The 18760-nt window shown below is 36.2% G+C and overlaps 1 protein-coding gene across 4 annotated transcripts in view; it reads right to left on the reverse strand.

Annotated features, from left to right (window-relative positions):
* The window catches only part of HSF2BP (heat shock transcription factor 2 binding protein), a 128115-nt gene that overhangs the window by 17771 nt on the left and 91584 nt on the right, over positions 1 to 18760 (reverse strand). For all 4 annotated transcript variants that reach the window (XM_056797100.1, XM_007493205.3, XM_007493203.3 and 1 more), the window contains one exon: positions 9667 to 9770. In XM_056797100.1, the coding sequence (XP_056653078.1) occupies positions 9667 to 9770 (104 nt within the window). The remainder of the gene's footprint in view (positions 1 to 9666; positions 9771 to 18760) is intronic.

Here is an 18760-nt window from a genome sequence, read left to right on the forward strand (position 1 = left end):
AGCCAGTCAAAGGAAGTTACTCCACCTTATGGGCTGGAGGCAGCATTGCTGCTCCACGGGAGACCGACTATGAGGTACACTTTCTTTTCCTTTCTCTGACATTTTGAGTTCCAAGCGGTCTCCTTTGTCCTCCCCACTCCTGTTCTAGAGAAAGCCAACCTGACACACACATGCAGGTATATATATACATATATGTAAAACCGTACAATACACACTTCCCTCTATCAGTTCCTTCTCTGGAGATGGACAGTGTCTTCCTTCCTAGGTCCTTTGTAGCTTATTTGAATATCACGTAACACAGAAGAGCCATCACTAACAAGCACTCTCAGAGCACTCCAGCTGCTACTATAGACAACATTCTCTTGGCTCTGCTTACTTTGCTCTTCGTTATTTCTTGTAAGTCCACATCTTTCTAAAATCAATCCGCTTCTCATTTCTCATAGCACAGGCGTATTCCATCAGAATCATATGCCACAACTTGGTCAAAGCATTTCCCAAAAGACGGACCTCAGTTTCCATTTCTCTGCCACCACAAAGGGCTGCTTATAAATATTTTTAAGTCAGGTTTTTTTCCCTTTTTATCTGATAACCTTGGGAAATAGACATAATCATGGTATTCCTGGGTCAAAAGGTACCCGCAGTTTTTTAAGTTTTGGGGCCTAATTCCACATGGCTATCCAAAATGGTTGGATTAGTTCACAGTTCCACCAACAGTGTATGAGTGTTCCCATTTTCCACATCCACTCCAACATGTATCATTTCTCCGTTCTATCATTTTAGCCAATCTGATAGGCATGCAATGGTATCTTAAAGTTGCTTTAATTTGCATTTCTGGGGGCATCTGGGTAGCTCAGTGGATTGAGAGCTAGGCCTAGAGATGGGAGGTCCTAGGTTCAAATCTGGCCTCAGCCACTTCCCAGCTGTGTGACCCTGGGCAAGTCACTTGACCCCCATTGCTTAGCCCTTACCACTCTTCTGCCTTGGAGCCAATACACAGTATTGACTCCAAGACGGAAGGTAAGGGTTTAAAAAAATAAATAAATAAATAATTTGCATTTCTTTAGTCAATAATGATTTAGAGCATTTTTTCATATGACTATATATAATTTTTATTTCATATTCCCAAAACTTCTACTTATATCCTTTGGCCATTTGTCAACTGGGGAATGGCTTGTATTTTTATTTGGCAAGTTCTCTATGTATTTGAGAAACGAGGCCTTTATCCAAGAAGCCATCTAGAAATGGTTTTCCCCAGTTTTCTGCTTTCCTTCTAATCTTGGCTTTTTTGACTTTATTTGAAAAGCTCTTTAATCTAATGTAATGAAATTACCCACTTTGCATCACAATGCTTTTTATCTATTGTTTACTCATAAATTCTTCTATCCATAAATCTGATAGGTAATATGTCCCATGTTCTAATTTACATATATCTCATTTTATGTCATATAGCCATTTTGACCTTATCTTGGTAAATGGTGTAAAATATTGGTCTATACCTAGTTTTTGCCAGACTGCTTTCTGGTTTCCCCAACATTTTTTGCCAAATAATAAATACTTATACCAAAAGCTTAAATCTTTTACACCTATCAAGCACAAGGTTACTATAATAATTTGCTACTCTGTATTGTATATCTACTCTGTTCTATTTCTTAACCAGTACCAGACAGTTTTGATAATTACCACCTTGTAATGCAGTTTAATTTCTGGCACTGCCAGTCCTCCTTCCTTTACATTTTTTTCTTATTAATTCCTCATATTCTTAACCTTTTGTTCCTCCATGAATTTTGTTTTTATTATTTCTAGCTCAATAAAACTATTTAATGGTAATTTAGATGAGATGGCATTAAGTAAATAGATTAGTTTAGGTGAAATTGTTATGTTTATTACATTGATTCAAGCCTACCCATGAAAACAATTAATTCTCCAATTATTTCAATCTGATTTTATTTCTATAAAGTGTTTTATAATCATGTTTCTAGATTTGTCTTGGCAAGTATACTCCCAAGTATTTTTTTATTGTCTATGGTTATTTTAAATGAGATATCTTTTATTATCTCTTCTTGCAGGGCTTTGTTGGTGATATATAAAAATGCTAATGATTTATGTGGATTTATTTTATATTTTCCTACTTAGCTATATTGTTTCAGTTAACACTTTAGTCAAATCTATATAATTTTCCAAGTTTACCACTATATTGTACACAAAAAGAGAAAGTTTTATTACCTCAGTGTCCATTCTGATCCTTTTAATTTCTTTTTCTTCTCTGATTGGTACTGTTAGCATTTCTAGTACAATTTTGATAATGGGCATCTTTGTTTCACACCTTATCTTATGGAGAAGGCTGCTGGCTTATCCCCATTACAGATACTGCTTACTGATGGTTTTAGGCAAATGAATCTTATCATTTTAAGGAAAGCTCCATTTATGCCTCTGCTTTCAAGTCTTTTTTCATAGGAATAAGTGTTGTATCTTCTCAGAAACCATTTTGCATAGAGATATAATCATGATTTTTGTTACTTTTGTTATTGGCATAATCAACTATATTAATAATATTCATTGTATTAAACCATTCATGAATTCCTAGTATAAATCCTACTTGGTCAAAATGCATAATCTTTGTGATGTGTTATTATAATCTCCTAACTAGTATTTTATTTAGGATTTTTTAATCCATATTCATTCATGAAATCGGTCAGTCAGTCATTTTTCTTTCTCTGCTTCTTTATTCTTCCTGATTTAGGTCATCACTACTGCATTTGTTTCATAAAAGGAGTTTGATGGGACTCCTTTGTCTGTTATTCCAAATTATTTATTTAATATTGGAATTGGTTGACCATTAAATATTTGACAGAATTCACTTATAAATGTATCTCATTCTGATGCTTTTCTCTTAGGAAGTTCATTCATGACCTATTCAATTTCTTTTTCTAAAGTAGGGCTATTTAGAGATTCCATTTCCCTTCTGTTAACCTGAGAAATTTATATATTTTTTAAGTATTCTTCTATTTCACTTAAATTGTTAAATTTATCAGCATTTAATTGAGAAAAATTACTCCAAATAAGTGCTCTGATCTTTTTCATTAGGGTTAATTTTCCCCTTTCATTTTTGATACTAGTGGTTTGATTTCCTTCTTTTTTTAAAAATGGTTTGTCTATTTTAGTTTTTCATAAAGCAAGCTCTTAGTTTTATTGCATTTTCATATATCCAATTTTATTCATCTCACCTTTAATTTTTAGTACTAGCAATTTATTATTTAATTGAGGATTTTAATCTGTTCTTTTCTATTTTGTAAAAAATTGCATACTCAATTCACTGATCTCTTCTTTCTCTAATTTATTGATATAAGCTTTTGGAGATATAAATTTTCCTCTGCTTACTGATTTTGCTGCATTCCATAAGTTTTGACATTTTCTCATTATTATCATTCTCTTTAATAAAATCATTGTTTCTATGACTTGTTCTTTGGCACACTCATTCTTTAGTATTAGATTTAGTCTTAAATTTTTGCTCTGTATTTCCATGATGCTTTGTTAAACATAATTTTATTGCATTATGATCTGAAAAAGATGCATTTAAGTATTAAATATTAAAATGCTTTTCTGCATTTAATTATAAAATTTTTATTCCATAATATACCATCAGTTTTTGTAAAGGTACCATGTCCTGTTGAGGAAAAGGCATATTCCGCTCTATTCTTATTCAGTTCTCTCCAGATATTTGTCATATCTAGCTTATCTGAGATTATATTCATCTTCTTGACTTTCTTATTTACTTTTTTTAGATTTCTTTAGTACTGAGGCGAAGGTTGAAGCAGCCTATTATTATAGTTTTGTTATCCATTTCCATCTGTAATTCATTTGCCTTTTTCTTTAAAAATTTGAATGCTATAGAATTTAGTACATATATGTTCAGTACTGATATTACTTCATTATCAAACTTTTAACATAATGTAATTTCCTGGTTTATCTATTAATTAAATCCATTTTCAGTTGGAAATGGGCAGGTTTTTTCCATTTCTACTTTACCCTCTAGTTCTAAAACTTTAGGGCAATTTCCCATAATAATTTCTCAAAAGCATAATGTACTTACTCTTCTTTTTGATAATAAGTTTAAAGTAGTACAACAGTTCTTATATTATCTCTTCTCAATCTATTTTCTAACTCAGTTGTTTTGCTTATGAAATATTTCACAATCTCTTCTATTTTTTCATTTCTTCTAATATTGATTTTTTTTATTTCCTGATGTTTTATGAAGTCAACTAGCCTCCCCTTACTCATTTCTAATTTTTAAGGAGTTATTTTCTTCCATAAAATTTGCTATCTTGTTTTCACTTTGCTTGGCTTTCTTTTCATAATTTTCTTGATTTTTTTGCATCACTTTTTTTTCCTATCTTTTCCTCAACCTCTCTTGTTTGATTTTTTAAATCCCTTTAAAATTCTTCTAAGAACTCTTTTTGGGTTTGTGACAATGCTGCATTTTTCTGCTACTTTGATTTCACTGACTTCTAAGTTTGAACCCTGATCTCTATCACCATAGTAGCTATCTATGATAAAATTCTTTTTTTTTATTATTTGCTGTTGCTGTTTTTTCTTTATGTGACCACAACCAGCAGGGAATACATCCTTCTGCAAACACCTGTGCTCTCTCTTCCTAGCCTGCAGCCACAGCCTGAGAGCAAGTCTGGACAATGCATCTGGGCTTCATGTTAGACAGCAGAGGGCCCCTACATCATTTCTAGGGCACACTATCCCACAAGACTGTCTCAAATATAGCTGCCTCCAAGGATTAGTGTCTGCCCAGTGATATCTTTACTTTGTTTAGGCTAGACCACCACCTGTGGGGGAGGGGGTCCCGATCTTTCCTAACATCTTCCCAAAGTGTCTTGACATGGACAACTACTTTACTTTGACTTTGAATTACTTCTGCCACCTTCAAATTCAGAATGAGGCATTACTTTAAGTTTTTGTGGGGGAGAATTGGGGAGAGTCAGGTGATTTCTTGCCTCATTCTGGCATCTTCTCACAATTCTAGACTTTCTATATTTTAAGCTCATCACTTCTTTGGTAGGATATGAATGGGATGTTTCATTTTCACTTTTTTAGACTCAGCTTAATCAGAATTTGAAAGTTGTTAATAGTTGCTTTTCTGTTATCACTATAAATTGTCCAAGTTCTGCTCATATGCTCAGTATCAATTCATAGAAACATTCCCAGTTTCCTTTGAAACTATCCCTTTCATCATTTATTATGGCAAAATATTCCATTAAACATATTCTGTCAATTAGTCATTCCCCATTAAGATAAAACCCCCTCCAATTTTAATTTTTGAACTCTATGCAAAAAGCTGCTATAAATATTGTATACACATACATCCATTTACTCTTTCTTTGAATTATAAAGCGTATGTAGAGTTGAGTAAATCTAGGCCATAGTTCCAAATTACATTTCATAATGACTGGACTAATAATTCACCCTATCAACATAGCAACTTCCTCTTTTGTCACTGTTGGTAGTCTGATAAGTATGAGGCAAAAATGTCAAAAGTTACTTGAGTTTGCATTCCTTTACAAATATTTGCAATTACTGATTAGTAAGAGTATTTTTTCCCATGGGGTCATTATTAGCTTGAAGAGCCAGCTCCTATGCCCTTCCCTGACCCCCTAGAGCCCCTGCTGTCAAGTTACTGAAGAACCAGTGACCACACCCTGGAATGTGCTAGGAACTGATAAGGACCCCAGCCCCAGGAGTTCCTGGTCACTCCCCCTAGCCCAGGCATTCCTGTGCACTCTCTCTACCAAAAAAGTGCATGAAAAGCCTACAAGCCCCAGACTTGGGGCCAGCCATTTTTTAGGGCTGAGCCCCAAACTGCAGTTTGGTTAATAAAACTCCCTTCTGTGTGTTACGTTGTTGGTTATCGTTTCATCTTTGGGATCATAAACAGGCACTTCAAGCTTAGATTTCTTCCTTTAAAAACTGCCTCTTTATGTGCTTTAATCATTTATCTATTGGAGAATGGCTCTTAAGACTTATACATATGGATAAGTTATCAGAGAAAATTGTGGAAAATATTTTTTCTAAGTTACCCATTTCATTCCTAATTTAAATTATAGTAGCTAAGTTTATGCAAAAAAAGAATTTTTGTACAATCAAAATTATCATGTTTAGTCATGAACTCTTAGCCACAGGTCAAAAAAGTAATTTCTTCCTTGTTCCTCTAATTTGTTATTTTGTGATTTCTTTAATATCTAGGTCATGTGTCCATTTTCCTATAATATATGATATGAGGTGTTGGTCCAGAACCTAATTCATACTAGTTAGTTTTCCCAATAGTTTTGTCAATGATATCTTCCTCTCCAATAACTGTAATCTATGGGTTTACTCTGTATTACACTATGGTCGTTAGTCTATATTTTGGACATCTAGTCTGTTCTGCTGAACAACCTCTTTATTTTTTAGCCATTAACACCTTTTGATGATTACTACTTTGTAGTATACTTTGAGATCTGGTACTTCTAAGACCCCTGAGTCCCACTTTTTTTTTTATGATTATCCTTGAAAAGAGAACTTCTGTTCTTCTGAATGAATTCTAGCATTTTTTCATAGCTTTATGAAATAGCCTTTAAGAAGTTTGATTGAATATATAAATTAATTTAAGGAATATTATCATTTTTATTATATTCACTTGCCCTACTCATGAGCAATTACTATTTCTCCAGCTATTTATCTTTATTTCTACAATGAATGTTTATTCTGGGATCCACAAAGTTCCCAAGTGAAACTTGTAATATTCATATCCCTATATTTTATGGTTCTGTAGTTCTGTAGTTATTTTTGGTGAAATTTCTCTTCCTGTTGTATTTTCTTGGGAATATATGGGGATGCCAAGGATTTATAATATACATACTCCTAGTTATCAATTTTGTTGAAGCTTTAATTATTTCAATTAATGTTTAATAGACTCTAGGGTTCTCATGTCATCTCAAATTAAACTAGTTCAGTTGAAAGATCAAGGTTACCTAGGAGACATAGAGGAGGCAGAATTGCACAAAACCACCCCCATCTTCCCTCAGACTCTGATAAAGATAGCCCAGGATATTGAATCCCAAAGCCTTGAGAATAATAATGACTCCCAAACCCCAAAAACTGCTTGCCGGGGCTTTCTCTGGGTTCGGGGTTCGCTCCTGCCCCTTGAGAACTCCCGTGCCTCCAGGCACACCTGTTCGGGACTGGACTCTGGACCTCTAAGTGTTTGGTGACCCCAGTTTGGGAGGGACCAGTAGACATGTTGAGTGCCCTTATTTGTCTTAGTAGTTTCTCCCAGGCGCAGCTCTTGGTTTGGCCCTTCCCTTTTGTGTTCTTATGCTGCGGGCTCCCTGATGGCCCAGCTGCTGGCTGCAGCCGGTCCCTGCACGCTTCTCCAGGGGGTGTAAAAGGGCCCCTGTTTTGGCACACTCGGAGAATCATCGGCGCCGCGCGTTCTCCCAGAGATACTGGCCACAGAGTCCCAGGGGTCCGCCCGGCTCCGGGTCGCGGCCGATCATGGGACCTCTCTGCCCAGATGAAAGGCTCGGACTTCGCCGACCACTTTAGCAGTTCTGCTATTTCCAAGTTAACAGGCCACCGGAAGGCTGAGAGTGGCCGTCACAGCCCCAGAGCATCGCTCTTGCTCCTAGCCCAGCCTGTCCCCGGATGTGACGGCACCAAATGGCGGCCCGGGTACGCCCACAGGCCGAGGAGCGGACAGTCAGCATTACACAATGCTGCCTAGTGTTCCTTCACCAAATCCGCTCAGCTTCAGGCCAGGGTACGCGGAGGCGCCCACAAAAGGCAGCTCGTGCCCGGCAAGTCCAACAGCCGCCGCCATCTTGACCACCGGAAGTCCTACGTTCCGTGTGAGACGCTGACTTCGTCTTCTACCAAAGAGACCGGGAGGGCCGGACAGCAGAACGCCAGAAAAAGGCGCTTCGCTTTGTCTGGTTTTTGTGGTGCCAGAAGAGGGGGAAACTGGGTCCAGTTAACTAGCCACGTCTGGAAGAGAAGGCGCTTTACTGGTCTGTGAAGGCGCTCGGAAAGCCTGGGAACGTAAACCGCTGCCCTTCCGTCTCAGGCGCCTTTGATTTACGGGGTGACGAGCTCAGGGCGCAGGCGAGAGCGGGCACCCCTGGGAGGGCCAGGAAGCCAGCCACGAGAATCTGTGACGGGCAGTCAGGAGCTGCACGCCCAGGCCAGCTTAGCACAGATCCTCAACTCTGGGGAGGGATCTTCAGGTTTGTGCCCCAGCAGTAACTGACACGGACATGTTCAGGAACCAGCTAGGATCAACACTCTGTAATAATTGAGCTGCCCATGGAGCTTTCTCCCCCTGCCAGAGGGGCTTTGGAGGGAAGAACGTTATAAGGTGTCGGGTTAAGGATAGGGGGATGTCTCTATATTTTCCCATGCTATATTTTTGAAATAAATATTACTTTTTAAAAACGGGGGTAGCTGGGTGGCTCAGTGGATGGAGAGCCAGGCCTAGAGACGGGAGGTCCTAGGTTCAAATCTGGCCTCAGATACTTCCTAGCTGGGTGACCCTGGGCAAGTCACTTGACCCCCATGGCCAAGACCTTACAACTCTTCTGCCTTGGGGCCAATACCCAGTATTGACTCCAAGATGGAAGGTAAGGGTTTAAAGAAAAATTAAAAATAAAAAAGCTAATTAATGTTATTTTGTTATTTGAATGGAATTGGGATACTATTCATAGGCTCCTAAGAAATGAGGGATACACAGGTGATGGGACATTAGTCATGGCATTAGGGAAAAGTTCCACAACCCCCAACTCTTCAGGGTACCCAGGAACTTTGAGGAGAGACATAGCCTGCTTGGCCATTAGAGGCTGGGCCACAGTGCCTACCAGTGCAATTCAGCAAACATTCTGAAGCTTGAAGCTAAGAGAAGTGAAGGGAAGCAAAAGTCATTAAAGTATAAAAATATTCACCAATAAATCACTTATAAAATTAGTCCTGAGTCAAATATCCTTGTCTGCTTGGATGCTTGTATGGATGCGGCTATCCCTATCCTCCTCACTGGAGTAGTTGACATCTTTGTCAGTAAGTGGCTCATTGATTTTAGATAAGAACTCCAAAAGAGAATAATATAAATATCAATAGATTAAGGGAAGCCCTTGGGGAAATTGATTAAGCCTTCATATATTTTAGTACAAATGACTCAACTGATCATTGTGTCACAGAAGTAAAATATGAAGTGAAGCATGTCATATTATGCCATATACCATATACAGTTTGTCAGAAAAATTATATTGCTCAAAACCATCGATTGCTTGTTTCACTTTGTTCATTCTCAGAATCAGAATGGTTGTAATTAGAACACATTTTTATTCAAGTAGAATATGAAATAAACTTATTTTCAGATTTTTTGTTTTCAATATTGAAGACAGAAGTCACAGTTAAACCTATTTTCTATGAAATGTTAGTCTCCATTTTCAGCAGATTTAAGCTTGGTTAACAAGACGACAATTATTTATAGACTTATCTCACGAAATCTCTTGAAAATCCTAAAAACTAAAACATCCCAGTATATTAAATCACATTTTAATAGTATAATCTATTTAGCCACTACATAAGAAGTATATATATATACATCTATAGCTTATGCAAAGTCCTTACCTTTCAAGAGCCATGACAGTAGAGGAACGAAACTTGGACTTTCACTTATATACTTCAGACCTTTCAAATTGATGCTCACATTGTACAGTGTCATCAGCATTAATCTTAAATGTAAAAGAAAATTGAGTTGAAAACACGGTATAATTTCTTCACCAGAGGCATGTTTCATTAGATTCAAAAGGGTATCATTTTTCGTCATCTGATTCTTTGTGACCCCATTTGGGGTTTTCTTGGCAAAGATACTAGAGTGGGTTGCCATTTCCTTCTCCAGCCCACTTTACAGATGAGGAACTAAGGCAAACAAGGTTAAATGACTTGCCCCAGGGTCACACAGCTAGCCAGTATCTGAGGACAGATTTGAATTCACGAAGATGAGTCTTCTGGACTCCAGATCATGCACTCTATCCATTGTGCCACCTACCTAACCAGGATCTCAACACACTTAGAAATTTGTATAAAATAAAATATTGAGAATATAAAGCTATTTCTGTTATATGTAGCAATTATATGCAATACATTTTCATGATCCAAAAGATCTGGTAAAATTAGGATACTAATAGTATAAAATCTAGGTTCTACTAAATTAAGATACTGATGATGTCTCATTCTACCTTGAATCAAAACCAAAAATGATTATAGCGTTAATGGTCTTAGGTAACCAGTAGTAGAAATTGATATATATGTTCCTCTCTATTTCTAACAGTATTTTATGGGATATTTTAAAACAAATGCTAAATTAACATATTTTCAGAAAGTCTACTTTTGACAGATTATGAGAATCAACTTAATTCCTATATTCTATGTACCTATATATGAAGGAAAGCAAAATTTAACTATTAATTTCCTACCAAAACTATAGGATTACGGGCTCATATAACTGGATATGTTAAAGTTGCAGTGAGCATATATAAAAGACACACAGACCCATCTTACTTATTCAGTTGCTATCTAGAGAGACGGTATCACTTCACAAAGTCCTGCTGCCACACTCTCTACTGAATAGAGAAGAAGGTAGATTCTCAAAGTCAATTCCAACAGAGCACAAGAGATCACTTTGAATACGGGCTTAGAAACAGATGTTTGGTGTCTAAGGATCAGCCTGGCCAAGTATGGTGAGGCTCATGACGAGAAAGTATGATAAATGTATTTGACGGTGGTTACACATACAATGAACAAAACTTCTAAATGGCTTTCAGTACTCTCTAGTGGACATTCTGTTTGAATTAAGAGATCTCAGAGCAAACATTAATTTATCAACATGGATAAAACTATTCATACTTTTATATTGCTCATTCAATAACTTGGGAATTGATTCCCTCCTGAAGGAATTGTGGTAGAGCACTTGCAAGCCAAGCATGCAAGAAACAAGCTGGGGACCTGATCTGCAAAATCAAGGAGAAGGTTCCAAACGGAACGTTCCCAGGAGAAGGCAGTTGAAGCTGGAGGGGACTTTGGGTCTGTCTCTCTCTCTGGGGTGGACTGACCAGAAGACTTTGGCTCTCAGGGATTTTACAGAACTAAGGCATATCCATATGAGCATTCACATGATTAGTCCCTGGTTTTACTTAACATGTCTTACAAAAATCCCACTCCTGCATGCTTGTTACTCTTTGCAGTGCCACAGAGGCCCCAGCTCTAGGCTTGGCTAAGGTGCGACAGTCAGCTCAGTTACATACCTTTTGAGCAAAAGCCTACTGGGGGCTGCAATCCTAGAGGATCAATACTGCAAAGCTCTGAACTGCTGGTACTGAGCCAGAGAACTGAAGAATAGAGGGAGTGGGACAATTCACCAGGACAATATACTGAAGGAGAGAGCACAACATCCAACTGCAGGCACCTCTGTCCCTCCAAAAGTTATTAGAGGCAGAGATCTAGACTGGTGAACTGAAAAATGCCCACCATGGGGAAAGGATGAGACATTTTGAGATTCAGCCCTGAGGGAAACTGCCATTAGAGGGGAGAGAATCAGAAAGTGAACCACAGGAGGAAATAAGGTGGGAATTGAAATTAACAAAGATCTCAGGAAGAAGAAAATTCTAAATAAATGCTACTGAACAAAGGAAATTGATCTAACACTTGATGAGACAGGGAACCACGGAAAACATGGAACCATAACAAGCTGTTTAACTTAAGTGGTTCAAAAAAGAAATGAAAATTATGACAGCTTTTTATGGCTAGTACAGCAAAAATAATAAGCAAAATAGGAAAACTGGAAGGCTCACCAAAAAACAAAAGAACAACATATTGAGCATACAAATACATAAAACTGAAGGACAATCTGGAAAAGAAGCAAAAAAAAAAACCCAATAATATTAAAAGAAAATACAGTGGGTCCTGGAAACAGGAGGTCCTGGGTTCAAATTTGATCTCAGATACTTCCTAGCTATGTGACCCTGGGCAAGTCATTTAATCTCAATTGCCTAGCTCTTGCCACTCTTCTGCCTTGGAACCAATACTTTGATTGAATTTGAATGATATTGAACTAAACAAATTGCTGGAGAAACTGGAGTTAAAAAAAACTTACAGTATTTTCTGAATGGGACTGCAAAGGATATGCACATTTCTCAACAGATGGAATTTTTATTAAAACCAAACATGTACCAGGGCACAGGGATATTGCACACAAATTTTAGAAGACAGAAAAAGTAAATTCATCCTTTATAGACTTATAAAACCATAAAAAGAGTCACTGGTTAAGGGACTACAACCAAAAGATATAGACACAAATGACATCTATATAAATACTAAAACACTTGTGATTCAAAGAACAAATCACAGTAGCAGTTAATAACTTCATAAAAGAAAATTATAATGTTGAAAAATTCCAAAATTTCTGAGATGCAGTTAAATTAGTCCTCAAGGGAAAAATTATATCCTTACAAATATGTATTAGCAAAATAGAAAAAGTGAAGATTAAGGAAATGAATATGCATTTTTAAAATTAGAAAGCCAATAAATTAAAAATATCTAAGATTCATAAAAAATACAAGATTAAGTATCAGAGGGAAAATAAATTGGAAACCAAAAAAACTAAAAGCTAGTTTTTTTTAAAAGAAAAAATTGATAAACTTTAGCTAATCTTATTACATAAAGCAGCAGAAAACCAAATCAATAAAATAGAAGATCAGCAGGATTAAATCACAGCAAAATCAGAAGAAATAAAAAGAAAAATCAAAACAGTGGTAATGATGATCAACTGTGAAAGACTTTGCTGCTCTGATCAATATGATCTAGGATAATTTCAAAGTACTTATGATGAAAAAAAGCTGTCTACCTCCAGAAAGAGAACTGATGAACTCTGAATACAAACTGAAGTATAATTTTCTCACTTTTTTTATTGTGGTTAAAACAAATGTGTTTTTCATAATTTTACACATATAATTGATATTGTATTTCTTGCCTTCTCAATGGGTGGGGGAGGAGTGGGAGAGAATTTCAGGCTCAAAATTTAAAAGGAAAAGAACTTTTTTAAATAAGTAATTTTTACCTCCGATAAATTAAGGCAATCATTAAAAATTACTTTGCCCAATTATATGGCAATAAATACACCATTTTAGGTGATGTGGATGAATATATACAGAAATATAAACTGCCTAGACTAGCAGAAGAAGAAATAGAATTCTTAAATAATCCCATATCAGAAAATGAAATCCAACAGGCCATCAAAGAACTCCCTAAGAAAAAATCCCCAGGGCCCAACAGATTCACAAGTGAATTCTATCAAACATTCAAAGAACAACTAATCCCAATATTATACAAACTATTTGACATAATAAGCAAAGAGGGAGTTCTACCAAACTCCTTTTATGACACAAACATGGTACTGATTCCAAAATCAGGCAGATCAAAAACAGAGAAAGAAAACGATAGACCAATCTCCCTAATGAATATAGATGCAAAAATCTTAAATAGGATACTAGCAAAAAGACTCCAGCAAGTGATCAGAAGGGTCATCCACCATGGTCAAGTAGGATTTATACCAGGGATGCAGGGCTGGTTCAATATTAGGAAAACCATCCACATAATTGACCACATCAACAAGCAAACCAACAAGAACCACATGATTATCTCAATAGACGCAGAAAAAGCCTTTGATAAAATACAATATCCATTCCTATTAAAAACACTAGAAAGCATAGGAATAGAAGGGTCGTTCCTAAAAATAATAAACAGTATATATCTAAAACCATCAGCTAATATCATCTGCAATGGGGATAAACTAAATCCATTCCCATTAAGATCAGGAGTGAAACAAGGATGCCCATTATCACCTCTATTATTTGACGTTGTATTAGAAACACTAGCAGTAGCAATTAGAGAAGAAAAAGAAATGAAGGCATCAAAATAGGCAAGGAGGAGACCAAGTTATCATTCTTTGCAGATGACATGATGGTCTACTTAAAGAATCCTAGAGATTCAACCAAAAAGCTAATTGAAATAATCAACTACTTTAGCAAAGTTGCAGGATACATAATAAACCTGCATAAGTCATCAGCATTTCTATATATCTCCAACACAGCTCAGCAGCAAAAACTAGAAAGAGAAATCCCATTCAAAATCACCTTAGACAAAATAAAATACCTAGGAATCTATCTCCTGAGACAAACACAGGAACTATATGAACACAACTACAAAACACTCTCCACACAATTAAAACTAGACTTGAGCAATTGGAAAAACATTAACTGCTCATGGATAGGACAAGCCAATATAATAAAAATGAACATCCTACCCAAACTTATTCATCTATTTAGTGCCATACCCATTGAACTTCCAAAAAATTCTTTACTGATTTAGAAAAAACCATAACAAAGTTCATTTAGAATAACAAAGGATCAAGGATATCCAGGGAAATAATGAAAAAAAAAACCACAAAGGAAGGGGGCCTTGCAGTCCCAGATCTCAAACTATATTACAAAGCAGCAGTCATCAAAACAATTTGGTACTGGCTAAGAGACAGAAAGGAGGATCAGTGGAATAGACTGGGGGCAAGGGACCTCAGCAAGACAGTATACGATAAACCCAATGATCCCAGCTTTTGGGACAAAAATCCACTATTCGATAAAAACTGCTGGGAAAATTGGAAGACAATGTGGGAGAGATTAGGAATGGATGAACACCTCACACCCTACACCAAGATAAATTCAAAATGGGTGAATGACTTGAACATAAAGAAGGAAACCATAAGTAAATTGGATAAACACAGAATAGTATACATGTCAGACCTTTGGGAGGGGAAAGGCTTTAAAACCAAGCAAGACATAGAAAGAATCACAAAATGTAAAATAAATAATTTTGACTACATCAAACTAAAAAGCTTTTGTACAAACAAAACCAATGTAACTAAAATCAGAAGGGAAACAACAAATTGGGGGGAAATCTTCATAGAAACCTCTGACAAAGGTTTAATTACTCAAATTTATAAAGAGCTAAATCAATTGTACAAAAAATCAAGCCATTCTCCAATTGATAAATGAGCAAGGGATATGAATAGGTAGTTTTCAGATAAAGAAATCAAAACTATTAATAAGCACATGAAAAAGTGTTCTAAATCTCTTATAATCAGAGAGATGCAAATCAAAACAACTCTGAGGTATCACCTCACACCTAGAAGATTGGCCAACATGACAGCAGAGGAAAGCAGTGAATGCTGGAGGGGATGTGGCAGAGTCGGGACATTAATTCATTGCTGGTGGAGTTGTGAACTGATCCAACCATTCTGGAGGGCAATTTGGAACTATGCCCAAAGGGTGCTAAAAGAGTGTCTGCCCTTTGATCCAGCCATAGCACTGCTGGGTCTGTACCCCAAAGAGATAAGGAAAAAGACTTGTACAAGAATATTCATAGCTGCGCTCTTTGTGGTGGCCAAAAATTGGAAAATGAGGGGATGCCCATCAATTGGGGAATGGCTGAACAAATTGTGGTATATGTTGGTGATGGAATACTATTGTGCAAAAAGGAACAACAAAGTGGAGGAATTCCATGGAGACTGGAACAACCTCCAGGAAGTGATACAGAGCAAGAGGAGCAGAACCAGGAGAACATTGTACACAGAGACTGATCCATTAGTGGCGGTGTAAAGTCCCTGAACAATCTGCAGGGATCAAGGAGAAAAACACTATCCACAAGCAGAGGACAAACTGTGGGAGTAGAAACACCGAGGAAAAGCAAATGCCTGACTACAGCGGTTGAAGGGACATGTCAGAGAAGAGACTCTAAACGAACACTCTAATGCAAATACTAACAACATGGCAATGGGTTAGAATCAAGAACACATGTGATACCCAGTGGAATCATGCATCGGCTATGGGGGGGGGGGGGAGGAAAAGAAAATGATCTTTGTCTCTAATGAATAATGATTGGAAATGTTCAAATAAAATATTATTTTAAAAAAAGAAGAGGCTTCAGAGAGATAAAAAAAAAGTAATTTTTTTTTAAAAAGGAAAAAAGGCAAAGAAAAAAATCATCAAAATATATTATGTACAATTACATGCTAATAAAAATGAAAACACAAAACAAATAGAGGAGTATTTTCAAAAATACCCCCAAACTATCAGAAGATGAGATACTGATCTGTCTGCTGAAAAAGAAATAGATTTAGCTCTAAGAGAACTACAAAAAACACCTAGTCATAATGGATTCACTGGAGAATTCTATCAAACTTTTAAATATGTTTAATGCCTATACTTCATGAATTGTTCTCAAAAATTAAGAAGGAAAGCACATTACCATTTTATATGACAAATATAGTCCTAATACTTAAGCCATGAAAAGATAAAACACAGAAGAAAAACCATAAGTCAACATCATTAATTAATATTGCTTCAAAATTTTTAAACAAAAACCTGTCAAACAGATTACAGTGATTTATCCAAGAAATCATTCCTGTTAACCAACTGATTTATACCAGAAATGCAAAGTTAGTTCAACATTTAAAAAGACAATCAATATGATTAATCACAGTAAAAACCACATAATCATCTCAGTAAATGGAGAAAAAGCCTTTGCCAAACAAAGTACAACAGCATTTTTATGCTAAAATCCCTACAAAGTATAGGCAAGGAGGGATCTCTTTTTAATATAATAAAGAAATCTATCTAAACCCAAAAGGAAACATCACAGGCAGTGGGGAAATATTAGAACCTTTCTGAACAAAAATGGAAGTGAAAGAAGGATGCCCACTTTTCCCAATGTTATTTAATATAGTTTCTAGAAATGCTAGAAACAGCAATAAGACAAGAAAAAAATTAAAGGAATAAAGATAGGTCAAAATCAGATGAAACTATCCCTATGTGCTAATAATATAATGACATACTTAGAAAATCCTAGGAAATTAGTAAAGATACTAATTGAGACAATAGATTTAGCAAAATTGCCAACACAAAATAAACCCTCAAAAATCAATATTTCTACGTAATAAGAAAATACAAGAAGCAAAAAATGGGAAATCCCATTCTAAATATCTATAGAATACATAAAATATCTAAAGATTGGCCTACCAAAGCACACATGAGTCTTATATACGTTCAATTACAAAGTGTTCCTTAAAAGAACAACTTAGAGGAATATTCAGCACTTATGACTAGGCCATTCAATATAATAAAAATGACAATATTACCATGAGTAATTTACACTTTTAATACTATGCCAATAAAATTACTAAAGAGTTACTTTTATAGAACTTGATATAACAAAACTCATTTGGAAAAACAAAAGATATAGAATATCAAAAAAATATTGAAAAAAGTAAGATGAGAGGGAAATAGCATTTCCAGACCTCAAACTATACTATAAAGCAACAATCATCAAAACTATCTGGTAGACTGCTGGGTTAATACCCCAAAGAGATAATAAGGAAAAAGACTTGTACAAGAATATTCATAGCTGCACTCTTTGTGGTGGCAAAAAATTGGAAAATGAGGGGATGCCCTTCAATTGGGGAATGGCTGAACACATTGTGGTATCTGTTGGTGATGGAATACTATTGTGCTAAAAGGAATAATGAACTGGAGGAATCCCATGTGAACTGTAATGACCTCCAGAAATTGATGCAGAGAGAAAGGAGTAGAATCAGAACATTGCCCACGGAGACTGATTACACTGTGGCACAATCAAATACAATAGACTTCTCTACTAGCAGCAATGCAACAATCCAGGACAGTTCTGAGGGACTTATGAGAAAGAACGCTATCCACATCCAGGAAAAGAACTGTGGGAGTAGAAACACAGAAGAAAAACAACTGCTTGATCGCATGGGTCGATGGGGATATGATTGGAGATGTAGACTCTAAACAATCACTCTAGTGCTAATATTAATATGGAAATAGTTCTTGATCAACGACACATGTAAAACGCAGTGGAATTGCTCATGGGCTATTGGCGGGGAGGAGGGGAGAGAAAGAACAAGAATCATGGAACCATGGAAAAAATATTAATTAATTAATTAAACTTAATTTTAAAAAACTATCTGATAGGAGTAGCTAGATAGCACAGTGTATAGAGAGCCATGACCGGAGTTGGGACAACCTGGGTTCAAATCTAACCTCAGACATTTTCTAGCTAAGTGTCTCTAGGCAAAATCACTTTTAACCCGTTTGGCAAGCCTTTGCGCTTCTGTCTTAGAATTGTTACCAAGACAGAAAGTAGGGTTTTTTTTTAAATCTGATGTTGGTTAAAAAAATAGATCAATGCAAATCAGACTAGACAAAGGAGAATTAGGAATAATGGGATTCAATAATCTAGTGTTTGATAAAGTGTGTGGGGGGGGGGGGGCGGGGGAATTCAATTTCCCAGAAGAAAAACCCTGTTTAATTAAAACTGCTAAAAAAAATTAGAAAGCAATCTGGCAGAAATTAAACTTGGACCAGCACCCTGCACCATATTCCACAATGTAGTCTAAATGGATATGTGATGTTAATATTAAAGATCATACTCTAAAAAAACTCTAAGAGAAGCAGATCATATGCCTCATAGTAGGACAAGTATTCTTAACTGGACGTGTCACACTTAGAGAATTCCTGGAGTGCTGCCTAAAATAGATTAAAATATAATTGGGAAATGTTTAACATAATAAATAAAAATACAACATAGATGA

The sequence above is a fragment of the Monodelphis domestica genome, chromosome 4 (genome assembly GCF_027887165.1).
Source record: "Monodelphis domestica isolate mMonDom1 chromosome 4, mMonDom1.pri, whole genome shotgun sequence".
In the NCBI taxonomy this organism is placed as follows: domain Eukaryota; kingdom Metazoa; phylum Chordata; class Mammalia; order Didelphimorphia; family Didelphidae; genus Monodelphis; species Monodelphis domestica.